General features: G+C 38.3%; 1 protein-coding gene across 1 annotated transcript in view; it reads left to right on the top strand.

The window, feature by feature from the left end:
• Nucleotides 1-17,167, top strand: part of ATP6V1H (ATPase H+ transporting V1 subunit H) — a 47,749-nt gene that overhangs the window by 30,212 nt on the left and 370 nt on the right. Inside the window, exons 12-13 of the mRNA XM_036406470.2 lie at nt 765-866; nt 5,735-5,848. Coding sequence (XP_036262363.1) covers nt 765-866; nt 5,735-5,848 — 216 coding nt within the window. The remainder of the gene's footprint in view (nt 1-764; nt 867-5,734; nt 5,849-17,167) is intronic.

Here is a 17,167-nt window from a genome sequence, read left to right as displayed (position 1 = left end):
CCTTTTTTAAATTCCAGTTGAATTTTTAACCTACCGATTTCAGCTTGTTTCTAACTTTGTCTGATTAGAACACATTTGTCATCTCACTAAGCATAGAATACTCTAATTTTCCAGTGATCTCTATGTTTAACCTTTTCAGCTGTGTCTAACCTTCATAATCTGTGTTATTTTCCTCCCTTCTCATTGCTGTCTAGAGAGCGGTGTTACTTGTAGCTGTTTTTCACTAAAGGTGGTTTAACTACTTAATTAAAAAACTCAGACAGTGTTAAGAGTCCAGAAGCTGTTTTATGCTTCTTACAGCTTGGTGTTTCTATGCATGCTATGAAAATAATGTGGCACTGGAGTAATTTGCAAGGAGCATAGCTCTCATCTCAGTCTTTGAGTTAGGAAAGAACTGCTTTCTAATGGAGCTTATTTAGAATTCAGAACTGTTGGTCTTGGAGCCAAAGTAAAAAAAAAAAGGAGAGATTTTGTAATCCTTGGTTATAGGTATTTGTGTATGTAGTTCACTAAACTGATTCTAGTGAATACTTAAAATAATTTTGTTAATTAGGGCAGGTTCCCTGTTTTGTTAAGTACAACTGCATTGTTTGGAAAAAGTTCTAGCTTTACTGTTTGGGTGACTTGTAAAACATTTTTATGCTTATGGGCTTTTTTTTTAAGTTATCACTGATTAAAAACCCATCAACAAATAAGAAAACCAAAACAAAAAAATAAAAACCAACTGAAAATGTGGGACTTCATTGTTTCACATTCTTTCCTAGGATCCTGACAAAACTTCTGGAAGTTTCTGATGATCCACAGGTGCTGGCTGTAGCTGCTCATGACGTGGGAGAATATGTACGCCACTATCCCCGTGGGAAACGGTAGGAAAATGCCAGTATGTTGTTGTCTTAGAAGGTAGCTGGAGTGTGTACTGTGCCTGTGGCCTTTTCTGCTTATTTATATTAAAATATGCTGCAAAGGGATTGCAGGTTATGCTTAAGTTTTATTTATTGGGAAGATAAGGAAACACAAACTAGATCAGATGAGAAACTGCAGACTGGATCTCTGACTTAACAGATTTCAATGTCTCTTAACTGTAAAGGGAACCAATGATTAAAGTATTGAATACAATGTTTAGACTAAAGGAGAAGCCAGGTACCAGAAGAAATTGGAGGAACTATCAAGAGTTTAATGAACATATAATTTTTCCTCTCTATGACTAATTGGACTGTAATTACTGGACTTGGGGTAGACATGGACTATTCCAGCTAAAGACTGTTTTGTGACTTAAGACTACAAAGAAATTTTTTTCCACGAATAATTGCTGGTGTAATTTCAGTGATGCACAGATTCAGTTTTCACTCTTACATTTAAGCATGTTTTAGCTAGACAAATATTCATTTTTGTGAAAGCTTTCATGTTCATTATAAACTCAAATTCCTGTTGAAATACACATGGACATTGCCATATTTTCCTGCTTTAAAAACCTATGAGGAAAGATGTTTACTGAGTAATTGCACTTCTAAGGTAGAGACCATTGAAGCAGAAAGAAGCCTTTGGTTTTTGCAGGAAACTGGCTCATCACTTACACAGAGGCACATGTGACTTAAGTTTTGTAGCAAAGAAGCAGTCTGTTCCTGGTTTTTGCACAGGATTTAATGGATGTCGTGGTTTAACCCCAGCTGGCAACTCAGGGTCCATATAGGCAGTTGTTCTCTCTACAGCAGGATGGGGGAAGAGAAACAAAAGTAAAAGTGAGAAAAATAGTGGGTTGAGATATAGACAATTTAATAGGTAAAGCAAAATAGAGAATTAATTCACTGCTTCCCATGAGCAGGCAGGTGTTCAGCCATCTCAGGGAAGGCAGGTCTTCATTATGAATAATGGGTACTTGGAAAGACAAACACCATCACTTTGAATGGTTCCCCTCTTCCTCCTCCTCCTCCCAGTTTTGTGTGCTAACATGTTGCCATATGGTATGGAATAACCCTTTAGGCAGCTGGGGTCAGCTTCCATGGCTTTGTCCTGTCCCAAGTCCTTTTGCAGCTCCAGCCCCTCTGCTGGTGGGGTGAAGAGCAGAGAAGGCCTGGGTGCAGTGCAAATGCTGCTCGGCAATAATGAAATCAGCACTGCTTTTAGTACAAAGAGGAAAATCAACTACTGCAGCTAAAACCAGGTCAATAGATAAGATGAGAACAGCCTTCTAGCCTTGTTGGGAATTTCATGAACTCTTCTTGTGCAGACTGCTGTCTTGACAGTAGTAGAATCATGGACAGCAGACTGAAACTTCAGGCCATATGTATGCTAGGAAGATGTACTGATTCCAGCCCCTGTAGTCTTGTAAGAACTGACATGGTATTTGAAGGAGAGGCAAGATATCTTCAGTAAGGTGGAAACTAATAGTGCTGCAAGTGGCAAAGCTGGAGGACTGGCTAATGCTGGTTGTTCCTGCTTTGACCTGCTCTTTGTATGACATTATTTTATTACATATTTGCCATAATCTTGAAATAGTTAGCATGCATTTACCTGAATGTGTGGGCTAGTATGGCCATGTGGTTGCTGGTGCAAAGCTATGAAATCAGAGTGGATAAACAGGACCTGTATCCTTCTGTCTGTGGTTGGGAAAATATAGCTGTTAGGACTGCAGCTCCACTTAGCTCCCAGGCTGTTAAGCCTATTCAGCAATGTGCCAGCCTTCAAAAGAAGTGGTCATCAGCAAATAAAAAGTGTCCTAGATACTGTTCTAACCCACATTCTTATCTCAAATTCTAATACTTTAGCTGCTTTCTGTCTACAGACTTGGCTTATTTAACTTTCTGTTCCATTGAACAAACTTTTAAAGAATTTCATTTGTAATCCAGTGTATTCTTACCAAATACGACTTCAGCAATTTTGGAACTAACTAAAAGCTTAAAATGTCTATGGACTGTGTGTCCATTCCAGCATAATAATCTATTTCTTATGTTTTTTTGGTACACAGTTGTGTACTGCTCCCACATGTGATTGGTATTTTAATCTGTCATTGCATGACTCACTCCAAGAACAGATACAGTTCCTTGGTTTAGAAGAGTAGAAGAATTCAGGTGTCCTAAATACTTCTGTTTCTGTTAAGTGTTTATTGTGAACCCTAACTGGATCATCCTTTAGCCTTTGAAGATTGCAGAGATGAATTGGATACTAAAACTACTTAACTTCACCTGCTAGGCACAGTGGAGACCTAGAGCTACAGTTCTGGCTAATCTTTCCCTTTGTCTGACAAAAGAAATGTTTGTTAACAAGATCCTGTGTTTTTTTTTTATGGCTGTTCTCCAATGCCTAAATAATTTTAAGTTGCTTTTAAAATTACACTTTGTGGACGAAATTGTTGAGACAGTATCACTGTGGGCTTCTCCTGAGGCTCACAAAGATGCATTTTCTGAGAGTGTAACATCAGAAATAAAGTTTAGCACTCTTGGTTCCTGACATTAAAAATGCAGACTGCCAGCACAGCTTCCATGTGGCCTACAGGTTATTGTTATGTACAATCAACACTTAGAATTTCTTAAATGCTATGAATGTGGGCTTTGTGTTTTACATGTTTAAGAGATGGACACCTAGAGCCATTCTCTTTCTTAGCTCAGGATTCAGAAAAAAACTTGCATTCCCTTTTTCACCCTGGCTTAAAGATAAGTAGTGTGGATTTTATATTTGTTTTCTGCTATAACAGTCTAAATTGCATTCATTTGTCTTTATCTGCTATGTCTTCTTTCTCCCTCTAAATGGGTCATGTTAAAACCTGAATCTTCAGCATCCAGAGACTTTTTTTGAAATGACACTGTTTTGGCTTAGTGCAGTGATGTTATGGGGAGCAGTCACTGCAGAAGATGTGCACATATAACTGTAACACTGGGCTCTATTACTTCTGTAAAATAAGCAGCAGTTGAGGAGAGGGGAAACTAAATGTAGTGTTTTGGACACGTTTGGAACTTGAACGAACATGATTCACTGTGAACCTTCTTCACTGTTTAGACCTTTGGGTTAAACTCATGGCTGGGAAGTGATCTGTACCTGTAGGCAGCATTATGCAAGAATGATAATGCTGTTCTTCAACTCCTCATGTTCTCAGCCATAATTTCAGTGATGTATTGTCATCTGAAAGAGCCTATTACCATTTGTGATTATAGGCTTTTAACCTTTCATTTTGGTTCTTGCATTCTTCTATCATAAGGAAGCTTTTGAGTTTAATGCCTTTTTCACATCCTTTGACTTCCTGAACATCCAGTGGCTTAAGTCAGTCCTTTAATAAAGAAAAAAATTATTATTTATGTTTCGTACTCTTGCCTTTGTGTGCAGTGGTTTTATATTTAACATATTAAAAAGGTGAGGCTGCATAAGGCAGGCATAAAGGTTTTTTTTAATCTGTTACATTACTAATAACTTCTTGAATTCTTGGCAAGGATTTTCCAGCTTGAAACAATTGCACTTGTCTGAATCCATTCCTGCTTTATGGAAAAGATGTTTGAATATTATTGGGAAATAATATTCCCTGTGGTCTTAAGGATAGTTTTGACTGAATTAGAAAATGAAACTGAAAATTCTCTTTTTCATCTCCAGGCTATGTCTTCATACCTGTTCTTTAGTTTGCAAAAACGCATTTTGTTGTGCAGCTGTATTATCTGGCCATGAAAAGAGCAGTATTACATGCAGATAGTAGTATGTATTAATCTGGCCATGAAAAGAGCAGTAGTACATGCAGATAGCTAATGTAAGTTTTAAATGGCAGGACAAAATCAGGTTAAGCCTCTAAAGCAAATGATAGTGTCTTCACAGGATAGCATGTTTAACTACTAAGTGAGAGAACCACTGTAAAAAACCATATGAAAGTCAGTGAGTAAATCAGCTTATATATTCCTTGCAAATTCTCTCCAAATTTACTGTTATGACAGACTGAAATGCTGCATGTAAAGTTATCTGGATGGTGATACCTTTTCAGGTTTTAAGTGTGTTGCCTTCCACCAGTTTTATTTAGTAATAATATATTCATGGCATGCAATACAAGGTTTCATCAGTATTTCATAGGGGATTTGGTATAACTGTTAAAAGGCTGACTGTGGTGGTGAAGTTTGTAGTGAAAGATGCAGCTGAAGCATATCCTTTTTTCTGGGTACGGTACCTTAAGAGCCAGTTCTGCATCTTGTGCAGGAGTAGCTGTGGCTCTAGTACAGTTTGAATCTCAAAAAGCTCTATATGTATGAGGTGGGTGATTTAATAGGTCTTGGTGTGATTACAAGCATTCTTCTGTATTAGTGCCAGAAGAGATTGAGGTTTTATTCTTGCAAAAAATTGAGTGACCTGGTTGCCATCCATTTATGGGGTGGAGGGGACTACCTCTCCTACCTAATAATTCATAATGCTGTACCCTGCAAACCCTTTTCCAGAGCTGTGTAAAGTAAATAACCCTTTCTGAAAAGGGTTCTTTTCTTGATTATTTATTTCAAAGTAGCAACCAGGAGTCCAGTATAAACATTCTCTGTTGTGAATTCTTAAAAAATCTTAAAAAAAAAAAAAATCAGTAGTATTACAGAAGGTAATATGTACTTGTAACACATCAGGTGAGATGTGTATCTTGGCAAATAAATAATTTTAATGAAATAAATATTATATAATTTAAACTTAACCTCTTAATGCCTTGGATGAGAAGTGGTTGGATAGGATAGCTACCCAGAATTGAAAGTAATGTCAAAAAACTTGCTCCTCTCCTGTTTTTCAGCGTGATTGAACAGCTTGGTGGTAAGCAGCTGGTCATGAACCACATGCATCATGAAGACCAGCAAGTTCGTTATAATGCACTGCTGGCTGTGCAGAAGCTGATGGTTCACAACTGGTATGTGAAGATTATTTAACATACTAATAACCATGAGAAATCTTTGTTGTGGAGACAGGATTCAGAACAGTAGATTTCTTTTAGGGGAAAAATAACATTTTTATGTGTTAATAATACAGCAGTTTTTAAACAGCAGATTAATATGATGCTTATAGTAAGAACTTCGTTTATCTGTGTATTTTGGAGGTAGTTCATTTGAGTAGCTTCCTTACATGGTTGAATGTCACACAAGTAATTCACTTGAGCAATGTGTTTTAGCCTAGGTTGGGTATTAGGAAAAGGTTCTTCATCCAGAGGGTGATTGGGCAGTGGGACAGGCTCCCAAGGGAAGTGGTCACAGCACCAGAGTGTTTGGACAATGCTCTCAGACACGTGGTGTGAGTCTTGGGCTGGCCCTGTGCAGGGCCAGGAGCTGGATTTGATGGTTCTTGCGGTTCCTTTACAAGTCAGGATATTCTGTAATGATTCTATGAATTTATTTGAGCTGTGTGTGGAGTAGCATAAGTTTATGGACTGATTGAGTGTCCTCTAATAACCCTGAAGTCTCGGCAAGTTCTGCTGCAGAGCTTGCTGGTGTGTGATGCTGCCTTTCCAACAGCACACAGGGCCTTTATAGGGAAGCATTGAAGGGCTGAAGCTCTGAAAAACAGTGTTCATGAAGCAGCTTTGTATAAGTTGCCAAACTAATTAGGTATGCTAAGCATAAAGCATGGAGAGTTAAAAATACTAATTAGGAGTTTTTAATCTGGTTATTAACTATGAGTGCACCAGAGCTCATGTTTTCAGTCTGGCATTGCCTTAAAGCTAGATAAAATACAGGAATACATCTGAATATATTGGAACATAAGTGTTGAGATACAAAAAACTAATTTAATTTTGGACTTAAACAACCTTTTAGTTCTGAAAAGCTTAGTGCTTGTACATGTCTATAACATCTGTCAATTTTCTCACCTATTACAGAATTTGAACTTTTTGAAAGGCTGAGTAGGGATGATGCTAGCAGTGTGAAAGTGGTAGGGGAACATGGACTCCTCAGCACCTTCTGATAGGCTAAGTCACCTCCTCCTTGCTGTGACAGGCTGGCTAAGTTGACAAAAAACTCCCGTTGTCTCTCTCTGCAGTGTATCATAGGTGAAACAAAGCTAATTTTCTCCCTTTCCTTCTGAAGAATATAGGTTTTAAAGTTTTGACTCTCGTGCATGTTATATTCATTTTATCCTACTCCCTCTCTTAGATGCTGTGGGAACCCTCTATAAAAGAGAAACATGTGTTTAAATACCCTACTATGAAAATTACTGCTATACTCTCCACCTGTAATGAGTACTTTGATAAATCACATGAAATTTTTGAGTGCAGAGATAGAGTCTAAACACATGGTCATGTTCAATTTAATTTTTGGTTATTATTGTCTATTATACTCTACCCTGCTTCTCAGTTTAATACATTTCTTTTCTCACTATGCTGTTCTGATACATTTGAAACATTCTGAGTATTACAAACCAGCTACTTCTAAATAGAAATTACAGTGTGGAAAGTTTAGTTACTGATACTCTCTTCTGCAGTAGGGATGGGCTTTATTTCATGTGTGTTCTGATGTCTTGAAAATCTGGTAGGAAGACCTTTGGTCTTTCTCCAGCACAAACCTCACTGGTAGGAAAAGTTTTCCTGAATGCCAAGCCTGGCTTTTTCTCACTTTCAGTGAGAGACGACTACTTGTAAAAACATCTCATCTGGTCTTCTAGATTTGTTTTGGTTTTTTCATGGTATGAACATTTCTGTGCCTGCTTTTCACAGTTTGTGAACCTTTAGACTTGAAACTGAGGGGGAGATGGCAAAAGTACCTAGTTTCAGATCTTCAGAGGTGTCAGTAAAAAGAATCTGTGTAAGTTAGTGCCACTTCCAGATTTACATTGTCATCTCTGTAGGGAATGTTTTCTTGTTTAATTCATAGTGGAACAAGCTTCTGGGGCCCACTGTCCTTGGCTCTTATTTGCCAAATTAGTGTTCCCCCTGGCATGGACTTACAGCTTAAGTGAAGGAAATGACACACTGTATGTGGGAAGCTGGATCTGTCTTTGTGTAGATCTGGCTTTTGATGAGTGTTGGGAGCTCTTCTGTTTCATTGCTGTCTCGTCTCACCACACAAGCTGAGTCCCCTGACTGCCACACACTGAGATTTAAGTGCCTGCTTACTAAGCTTTGCATTGTCATAAGATACGTTATTCAGCAACTTCAAGGTTTTATTTCCCTTGCTCTTCAGACCTGGGGAAACAATAAACATTTTTCCTCTTGCTTCCACTTATTCTGGAATTACAGTTATTTCACTCAAAGCAATTGTGTTTTTTTCCTTGAGTTTAACTGGTACAGAACAATTTGGCATTACTATCTGTGACACTTGTGACAGAGGTAGTCAGGCTTTTCCCGAAGGTTAAGTGAGAGAAAGATTAGAAAATAAAGCTTTGCTCTGCCACAATAAGGCTTGATGCAAGTGCTGTGCCTGGAGCTAAGAAAGGAAAACTTGTGGTACTTGAATTGAGGGAATGCCATGGGGCAGCTGAAGTAGCATTCTGCCTAAAACACAGCTGTATCATTTGACTGTTAGCTTAACTTAGAGACAGTTAACTCCTAAGTAATTTGAGTAGTTCATTACAGGCTTTCCCTTAGGGGTTTTTAAGTCAGGGATTAATGGGGGGAAATCAGACTGTCAAGCATTCTCTTAAATGGTGAAGCTAGATTGGAAAAAGCAGTAACTGCTGTCAGCTTTTCACATGAGATAAGTTCAAGTGAAATATTCCAGTTACATTTGCATGTTAAATGGTCATGCACTTGATGAAGCAAGGAGCAAAATTATCTTTATCATCACTTACTGCCTGTACATGGGAATTAATCCTGAGTTTCAATCTGACTTGAATTGTGTTAGTCATGGCACCCCATGCTGATATAGGAACCTGTGTAGTGGGTTGATCCTGGGTGCATGCACCCACCAAAGCTGCTGTTATTGCTCTCCTCCATGGCTGAACAGAGGATAGAAAATACAACAAAGGATTCCCAGCTGAGATAAGGACTGGGAGATATCACTCACCAAATACTGTCACATGCAAAACAGGCTCAAATTAGAGATAATTAGTTGAATTTGTTACTAACAATACCAGAGCAAGATAGTGAGAAGTAAATATGACCTGAAAAGCACCTTCTCTCCACCCCTCCCTCCTTCCAAGCTCTACCTCCTCCCCTAGGGCTACAGGTAGATAGAATGGGGATAATGGCCAGTTTGTCACACGTTGTTTTCTCCCACTGGCTAGGGAGAGGGATACTTTCCCTGCTCCATAATGGGGTCCCTGCCATGGGAGATAGTTCTCCATGAATTTCCCCAACACGAGTCCATCCCATGGGCAACAGCCCTCCCCAAACTATTGCAGCATGGGTCACTCTTCTGCAGGGTGCAGTCCTTCAAGGACACACTGCTCCAGCGTGTGTCCCTCCACAGGGTCACAAGTCCTGCCAGGAAACCTGCTCCAGTATGGGCTTCTCTCTCCAAGGATCTGCAGATCCCTGTCAGGACCCTGCTCCAGCACAGCCTTCCCTCAGACATTCACCTGCTTGGCCGTGGGGCTCCTGACCTCCTCCTTGATACTGACATGAAGAGATGAGTATGTTGGCAGGTGCTAAACAGTGGGAGTTAGGATGTGTCACTTGAGCATGATCAATTATGGTATGGAAGTGGAATTTGTAAAGGGCATACTGAATGAAGCAACAAATTGGGCAAGCTTTGGATACACAACAAGTTCATACATGGTTTTCTAAATGCATAGCCCAGACAAAATTACTTGCTCTCCATCTTTTAAAATGAGGAATTCTGCAGGGAGATAGTAAAAAATCTAAACTGCCTAGGATTTGCAATATGCTATATTTAGAAACTGTTACTCTACAGATAGTTTCTGTACAATGCCTGCATTTGGGAGTGAGAAGCGCAGGGTGTAGTGATTGTTAACTGGCAGCCACAAAGTTTGCACCCACCCTCACCCCTTATTTTTTCCCCATCCCAACACTGAGGTGTAGAATGCTTAATAGAGTAGTAGGCTTAAATCTAGGAAACAATACCTACAGGATAATGACTTCCACTATATTTATTTCTCCTGGTTCTTAGCCTTCATTATCGCTACAATTCCCTTTCAGTAGTTAACAGAAGTTAACTAAATGAAAAGCTTGAGAAGATAGTGTCTCTGATAAAAATAAATCTTTTTAAGAGAGCAGTTCCTAGCTAGAATGAGACAAGTTAAACAAAAATCCAGTTAATTGCAGGCGCACTTGATATTTAGTGGAGTGTTCCATCTTTTTATTTGCACATAAATGTGTATTCTTATAAAACTTCATTCCATGTAGGTGTAGAGGCTGTGTTTATTTATTGGGCATATGCTCTCTGGGATTCACGCTGTGCTCATGTTTTCTGTCATGAGATCTCTACTCTTGGCAGAAACACTTTTTAATATTTATAGACCTCATGTTAGCGTGGAAGATATCAGACATTCTGCTCAGTTTGCATTTTCTCTTTTCAAAGAAATTGCTTGTTTTCATGAACTATGCTGAAAAACATGTCACCAAAGAAGTAACTTTTTGATAATTTACTTCTGATTAGTGTTCTTTAAAAATTTGATTTCCTGATAGAAAAATCCAGTGAAAAACTACGGATGTTGGTCATTCTTACATAAAAAGCTCTTAAGTGTTGTAAGCAAAAAAATTCTTTGTGGTAACTAAACCTTCTGTTTAAATATAAAACTGTTTCCAAACCACATTGCAAGGTTTAGTCAAATGGGTTTTGTAAATTCACAGAATGGCTCTTTGTTTTAGCTCATAGCATATCTTATAAGTGAAAAACGGCTGGCACTTTTTCCCTAATAGAAAGATACATATTGAATTGGATTTCACAGTTTATTTTCTTTTAAAATCAAATACTTAAGTAATAGCTTTGTTATAAGACCTCATTGGTCTGCTGTCTCTTCATAGTTTGTATGTGAAGTTGTGAACTGGAAGTCTATAATAACACGTTCTAAGATTGGACAAAACCAGGGAAACTGCTGAGAGGAAAGGAGGTTCTTGTAGTGTCTCAGTTTGAAGATTCACATTAATGCTGCATTTCATGTTGGAAGGAGGGCTTTAAACCATGCTATGAGTAGTATTTTCAGTAATCATGATAATCTGTAGATTGTCTATTAATATTACTGCATTCAACTGAAGAAAGGGCTCCATTTGGAAACACAAAGCCCCTTTCATGTAATGTTCATAATCCTTCTGTACAACCATTCAAGCTGTTTAGTTTTTATGTGCACATCAGAATGTTAAGCATCTCTTTACTGTGAATAATTAAACAGAAACAATGTCCTAGATTTTGTTTATCTCAACAGTTGGCTTTTGTTCTATTTGTTTGTATGAAGTGGAATCTGTTAAACTAAGTATTGAGAATTGCAGAGATGTTTGCAGTATCTTTTCTTTCTTGAGATCCACAGCCACATTTATAGGTCAAGGAGATACAGGGTGAAAATGACCATGGTTCCACTGAAAAAGATAATTTATAAAAATCTTCAGTTTGGTTTGTTGGAGGACCAAGCTGTTTGGTCAAAGTGGCTTTGATTCTGTTGTGTAGATTTGGTTTTTTTGTTTTTGTTGTTGGTTTGTGATGACTTAGCTTCAAAACCACTCATAGTAGGCATTGGTATAATAAACACATAAATTAGATCCTTTAATACCATTTTTAAATTGGACTATTTCATATTGCATAAATCCACTGAGTCAAAGAAAAAAATTGTGTTCAGTAAACAAATGACAGAAGACAACAGCAGTTCTCCAGTGGTAGCACTCTAACTTTGGCAGTCTTCCCAGCCCAGCTCTCTAGGAAGATGTCTCTGTTTGTTACTTTACTACTTTTATAATTGTTCTCTTCCTGTTTACTTTTGTGAAGAAAATGATACTGAGGAACATGTAAAGTGTATATATATATCTTTTCTGTATATAGTATAGAAGAAAAAAAAAAACATATAAAAATGTGCAGCATTATAACTTTGGATCCAGCAGTAAGACAGGTTAATATTACATATCAGGAACCAAATATTAACATCACTTCAGGTTTGATTTGAGCCTAGCTTCTTTATTTTATTTCCTGGCTTCTGTAACTGTGGCTCTGTGGGGAGACAAATGCAGCTGGTGGTGGCCCCTGTGGGTCTCCACTCGCCTTTTTCCCAGCCACCACCAGTGTTAATGTGACACTGCAGTAACCATGTTCAAGGGAGCTTATTTGTGGAAAGCAATTCACTGCAACTCACCTGGGAGTTAAATGAACAAAAGGTGCTGTCTCACTAGAATACCCTGAGTGCCTCGTGAGAAACAGGCCTACACAGCTGGAATGGGTTACAGGGTCGGTGTTCCAGCTCTGTCTCACATTGGATTAGGTGGAGACTAGACAGTTGCAACCTTGTGGTGGTGTTGCCACTTTATGTGTACTGCTCAGAGGTTCCAGGGGTGGTTACTCTGTGGAGTGTAACACTAACAAGACAATGTTTCCATGAGTTAGTTTAGCCTGCTTAGAATTGGGAATATATCAATTATGTGATTCAAATACCTACTTGTAAAGCCACAATAAATTAGTAAAACTGGTCCATCTCTTTCTAGTCTAATAACTTCTTTCCAGGTTACTAGACCTCTAGCAGAAATGCAACATAGGGCTGGCAAAACTGATCAATTTGTTCAAACTATTCTATCTGCTGCCTCTCCTGTGAACTTGTTTGTTTAACTATTTGTCATATTTTTATGATTTGTCTGTAAGCAGTGTATGTTGGCAATGTCTTTCGAGTGTATTGAGTCAAGTGGCAGACTTTTTGAAGGATTTCTTTAGAACTAGCTTTTCAATTTCATTTTCGAAAGTATGGGACTCTAGGTTTATGTTTAGATAGAGAAAAATAAAATCAATATTTTTATAATTTGGTTTTTGTCAAAGAAAGGCATTCTGTCTCTTGGGAATCTCAGTCTGCTAAGCCAAGCTAGAGATTGCAGATATTCAAGGCTATCAAATATTTTTAATAATCAGGATGCAAGAGTTAAATGTAAGACAAGAGAAAATATGAAAATTGGATCCTTCCTTTACTCTGTGCTTCATCCACTTTTATTCCTTTGCCCATTAATTTTCAGTGTCCTTTAAAGGACAGGTAAATCTGACTGCACTGGAATTTGGAGAATAACACTGAAAGTAGTACTACTTAAACTTCAAGGCTTGTTTCTTTTAACACATGGCTCCTAGGGATCTGTTGTGTGTGTCTTATCGTACCCTTCTATCACAGATTGTTTGTTGTTTGACAATGATCTTTTAGTATATGGTATATTTAGTATAAAATTTGTAGGTGGTGTCTTGTGCTAGTTTGCAATCTCCTTATTCCATATTCACTGAGTTTACATGTTGGATCAGTTCTGTGTGCCTTTTCCTAAATAAACTTGAAGTGTTTGTTTCAATTATGACATTTAAGTATGTCTCTGCTTCAAGGTGTCTCATGAGCAACAAAAACTGATTAAATTAAAGGAAGAAACAAATTAGAATAAGAATTTGAGATAAAATGAATTCTTGTATTCACCTGTAAGCTTCCTTTTCTTCATGGAAAAAGCACTTTGGGAACAGCAGAAAATGTGTGTCTAAAAAGAGGCCTCAAAAAGGGGGAATTACTACTGTGGAAGGAATCTCACTTGGTTGTTCTAGTAAGAATAAAAAGATTAATTTGCAAATAGAAATTACTTTTGCTTCACTGTCAGACTTTTGGATGACCAGGGAAGTGAAAGTGTGTGGTGTTTCAAGTCTTGTTGGTCTGAGCTTTAATTGAGAAATGGAAGATTTTATAGCTAGTCTCAAAAGTGTACTGTAGTCTTGAGTACTACAGTTGCATGTTTGAAGCTTTTCTGCAGTGCAGAGGTAATATTTTTTGTTCTTTTAAATTTATACTGAATCAGTTGTTTCATGTTTGAATGCTGTTTTGTGCAAATGCAAACTTGTTTGCACTAGCTTCATCTGCTTTTAATAAGGATGGTTTTATGGTGAAGGAAATAAGAAGATGGCTAAACCTGACCTTTTTATAAAGGCCTTTCTGTGAGGAAAATGGTTTAAAATATCTTGTAGTGGTCCAATTCTTGGGCTTATAGCTTGCAATTAAAAAAAAAAAGTAAGTCTAATACCTACCTCATTACTTCCTGTTGTAGCATGCATCGCAAATCTCAGACGCTATTTTGGTAACTTTATTAACTGATTTGTTATCTTATGACAAGATCCATCCTTCCATCATACCTGCTCTTATAGTGCAATGTGTTGAATACTTGCATTCTTACAGGTGACTTTAATTTTGAGAGGTAAATAGTAAAGAGAAAAACTGGGATTTTAAAATAAAGTTTAACTAAGCATCAGTGCAGAATAAAGTCTTAGAGCCTTAATTCGTAATAGCATGGGGATGGACATTTATGTCCAACTTATGAGTGAAGTTTGGAGCTTACAGTGCTTCTTAACCTCCTAACAGGATGAAACACCAGTATTTATAAAATATATTTGAATCTTCTTATTCTTTTAATATGTGTTTTAGCAGAGGGAGAACAGGGTCCTACTTAACATTTTGGAGCAGGTCCAGAGGAGACCTATGAAGATGATTTAGAGGCATGGAAAACCTGTGCTGTGAGCAGAAGATCTGTGTTGGGGTTGTTAAGCCTGGACAAGAGGAATCTCTGGGAGATGTTAGAGCACCTGTACCGTACCTAAAGGAGGCCTACAGGAAGGCTGGAGAGGGCCTTCCCACAAGGCTAAGGGATGATAGCTGTGAAATAAAACAGGGCTGAGTTAGATTAGATATCAGAAAGAATTATTTCCTGTGAGGGTGGTGAGACACTGGAAGAGGTTTCCCAGAGAATCTGTGGATGCCCCATCCTGTGGAGTATTCAAGGCCAGGTTGGAGGGGGCTTTCAGCAGCGTGGTGTAGTGGAAGGTGTCCCTGCCCATGGCAGAGGGCTTGGAATCAGATGATCTTTAAGGTCCCTTCCAACCCAAATCATTCTATGATTCCATGTTCATCTAATCTAGGCCATGCAATAGCTTGTCCTGGGTTAACCAGTGACCCTCAAATGGGAGTGATAATTTTCTGTTTGGTTAAGTGATCCTTCTAACAGCTTGTAATGCAAGGTTTTTGCATTCAGGCCTTGGTGGTGGCTAAAGAGGTGATGGTGTAGGAACACTATGGGATTTTCACTTGGGTATGCAGCATGACAATGTAGAGATGTAACTGCAGGTACTCATTCTGTATGGGGAAATGGGTCAATTTTCCTTGACCCTGCACTTAGAACTTACACCTGCAAAAGGTTTTGTAGGGAACATACTGTTCTACTTACTGTAGAAGTTGAATATGTCTGTGAAGGCACTAAGTACCTACAAAATATGCTACTGCTCTGCTGCCTTGGAGATTTTTGCTGACTGCACTGCACTCTAGTGGGGTTTTTAGAAAGCCTTGGCCATGCATCTGAAGCAGTGTAAACTTTGCAATAGTTGTAGTGTTATGGATTATTAGCTTGATTGATTTTCCTACTTGGAAGTAATAGTGTGGGATTTTCACATTCAATATGGTTCATCTGTGCTTTAAGAACAAATAATGTTGTGGGCTTGTAATATGATGAGCAGAGCCATGTATGCAACAAGTGTCAGTTAGTTTCAAGGCTGGATGTCAGAGAAGAAATACTAGAATCAGTACATGCATATAGGCATGAAACAAATGAAAACAAAACAAAAAAAAAGACAACCAGAAACATAGAGGGAGCATAAAGAGGGATGGTGAGTGTGGAAGCTCTTCCATAGTTGTTCTCTGTGTTTTTGGATGACTGTCAAATTTTGTTTTGCTGGTACAGTCCTGCAAAACCACAAGAGAGCAGCTTATTTCCTTTGCCAGCAGGAGCCTCTACTTTGAGGGTGATAACCTGCCTGTTATGAGCAGGAGTTGTATCTATTAAGTGGAGCCCAAGCATTAAAATACTGTGATTTTACAGCAACACTGATGGAGCTGTAAATGAAGGCACTAAACCCTAACATGGTTCAGCATACAAATTATGTGTTATTTTCTTTGCTAGAGGTGTTTGAAGTTAATGTTTTATAGGAGCTTTTGCTTTTCTGGATGCTTAATGTTAAAACTGAGAAAAGTGGTGTTGGGTGGTGCAGTTGGAGTGCTGAACTTCATTGTGCAATAGGAATTGCAATGCATAAGGGATAACTGTTCAACAGGACACTAAGCTGAAAACTAGTTTTTGAAATGTGCAAAAACCCTGATCTTTGAAATTTATTTTTTTAATTAAGCAAAAGCACATACTCTTGAGTTATGTAGGGATTTTTTGAGACTTCTTTCTGAACACCATCCTTCTGAGATGCTTCTAGTGCTTAACCTGTGTAGGTTGAAATATCTGTGTAGTGAGAAAGCACAGTACTAAGTGTATGATCAGCAGTAGAAAAAGAACGCCTACATTTCATGAGTCCTGAAGCCTCTCTTTCACTTGATACAGTGGTACAATTATTGTGTTTTCTGTGACAAGCAGCAGCCCAGGTACTATTATTAAAGACCGCTTACAGCTTTTTTGTGGTTCTTTTTTGCAAAGTGTTGATCTGCTTTCACAAGAGAGAAAGTGAAGGACTGTAACATTCAGAAGAACTGTGCAGTATTTTTCCATGGGATTTAGACACTGTTGCTCAGGGCAAGTGCCAGTAATCTGAGAGATGTTCCAGTGTTGAGAGGAGAGATAGAAAGTAAGTGGCTTAGTGCACTTCAAAGTGCAGGTGAGGAAAGCACTTTAAAGAAGATGTTGCTGCACAGTGGGCCTGGATTGATTATCTTTTATTTTTCTCAACTTGAATATGTAGTTATTGAGACAGTGTCTATTTGCTTGCCTGTTGTATTGCCAGTATGTCCTTTGTGTTACACGTGCTCCTGCAGCTGGGTTGTGGAAAGGGATACTTTCAAATGTTTTCCCATAGCTTCTAAAATATGTATTTAACAAGCAGAATTTATCTGCTTCATGAGTGTTCTGTGTCAGTTGTCAGGGCTTCTAAATATTCCCTTTGGGCTCTTTCTTTTTCTAGACAGCTTTGTTATGTTTGATTTGTACTTTATTTTCATAGGGCAGATGATGGATACTTGGGTGTGCTCATTGTTGCTCCAGTTGACATCATTTAAGGGATTAATTCTGAACTTAAAGCTCTTTCTTCTTTATACACTTAGTAATTCCCACGACTGTTGCACTCCCCACTCTCCAGAACATTTCTCAATC

Source organism: Molothrus ater, chromosome 1 (genome assembly GCF_012460135.2).
Source record: "Molothrus ater isolate BHLD 08-10-18 breed brown headed cowbird chromosome 1, BPBGC_Mater_1.1, whole genome shotgun sequence".
Classification (NCBI taxonomy): domain Eukaryota; kingdom Metazoa; phylum Chordata; class Aves; order Passeriformes; family Icteridae; genus Molothrus; species Molothrus ater.
Note: the sequence above shows the minus strand (reverse complement) of the source record. Positions and strands in the feature narration are given on the sequence as shown.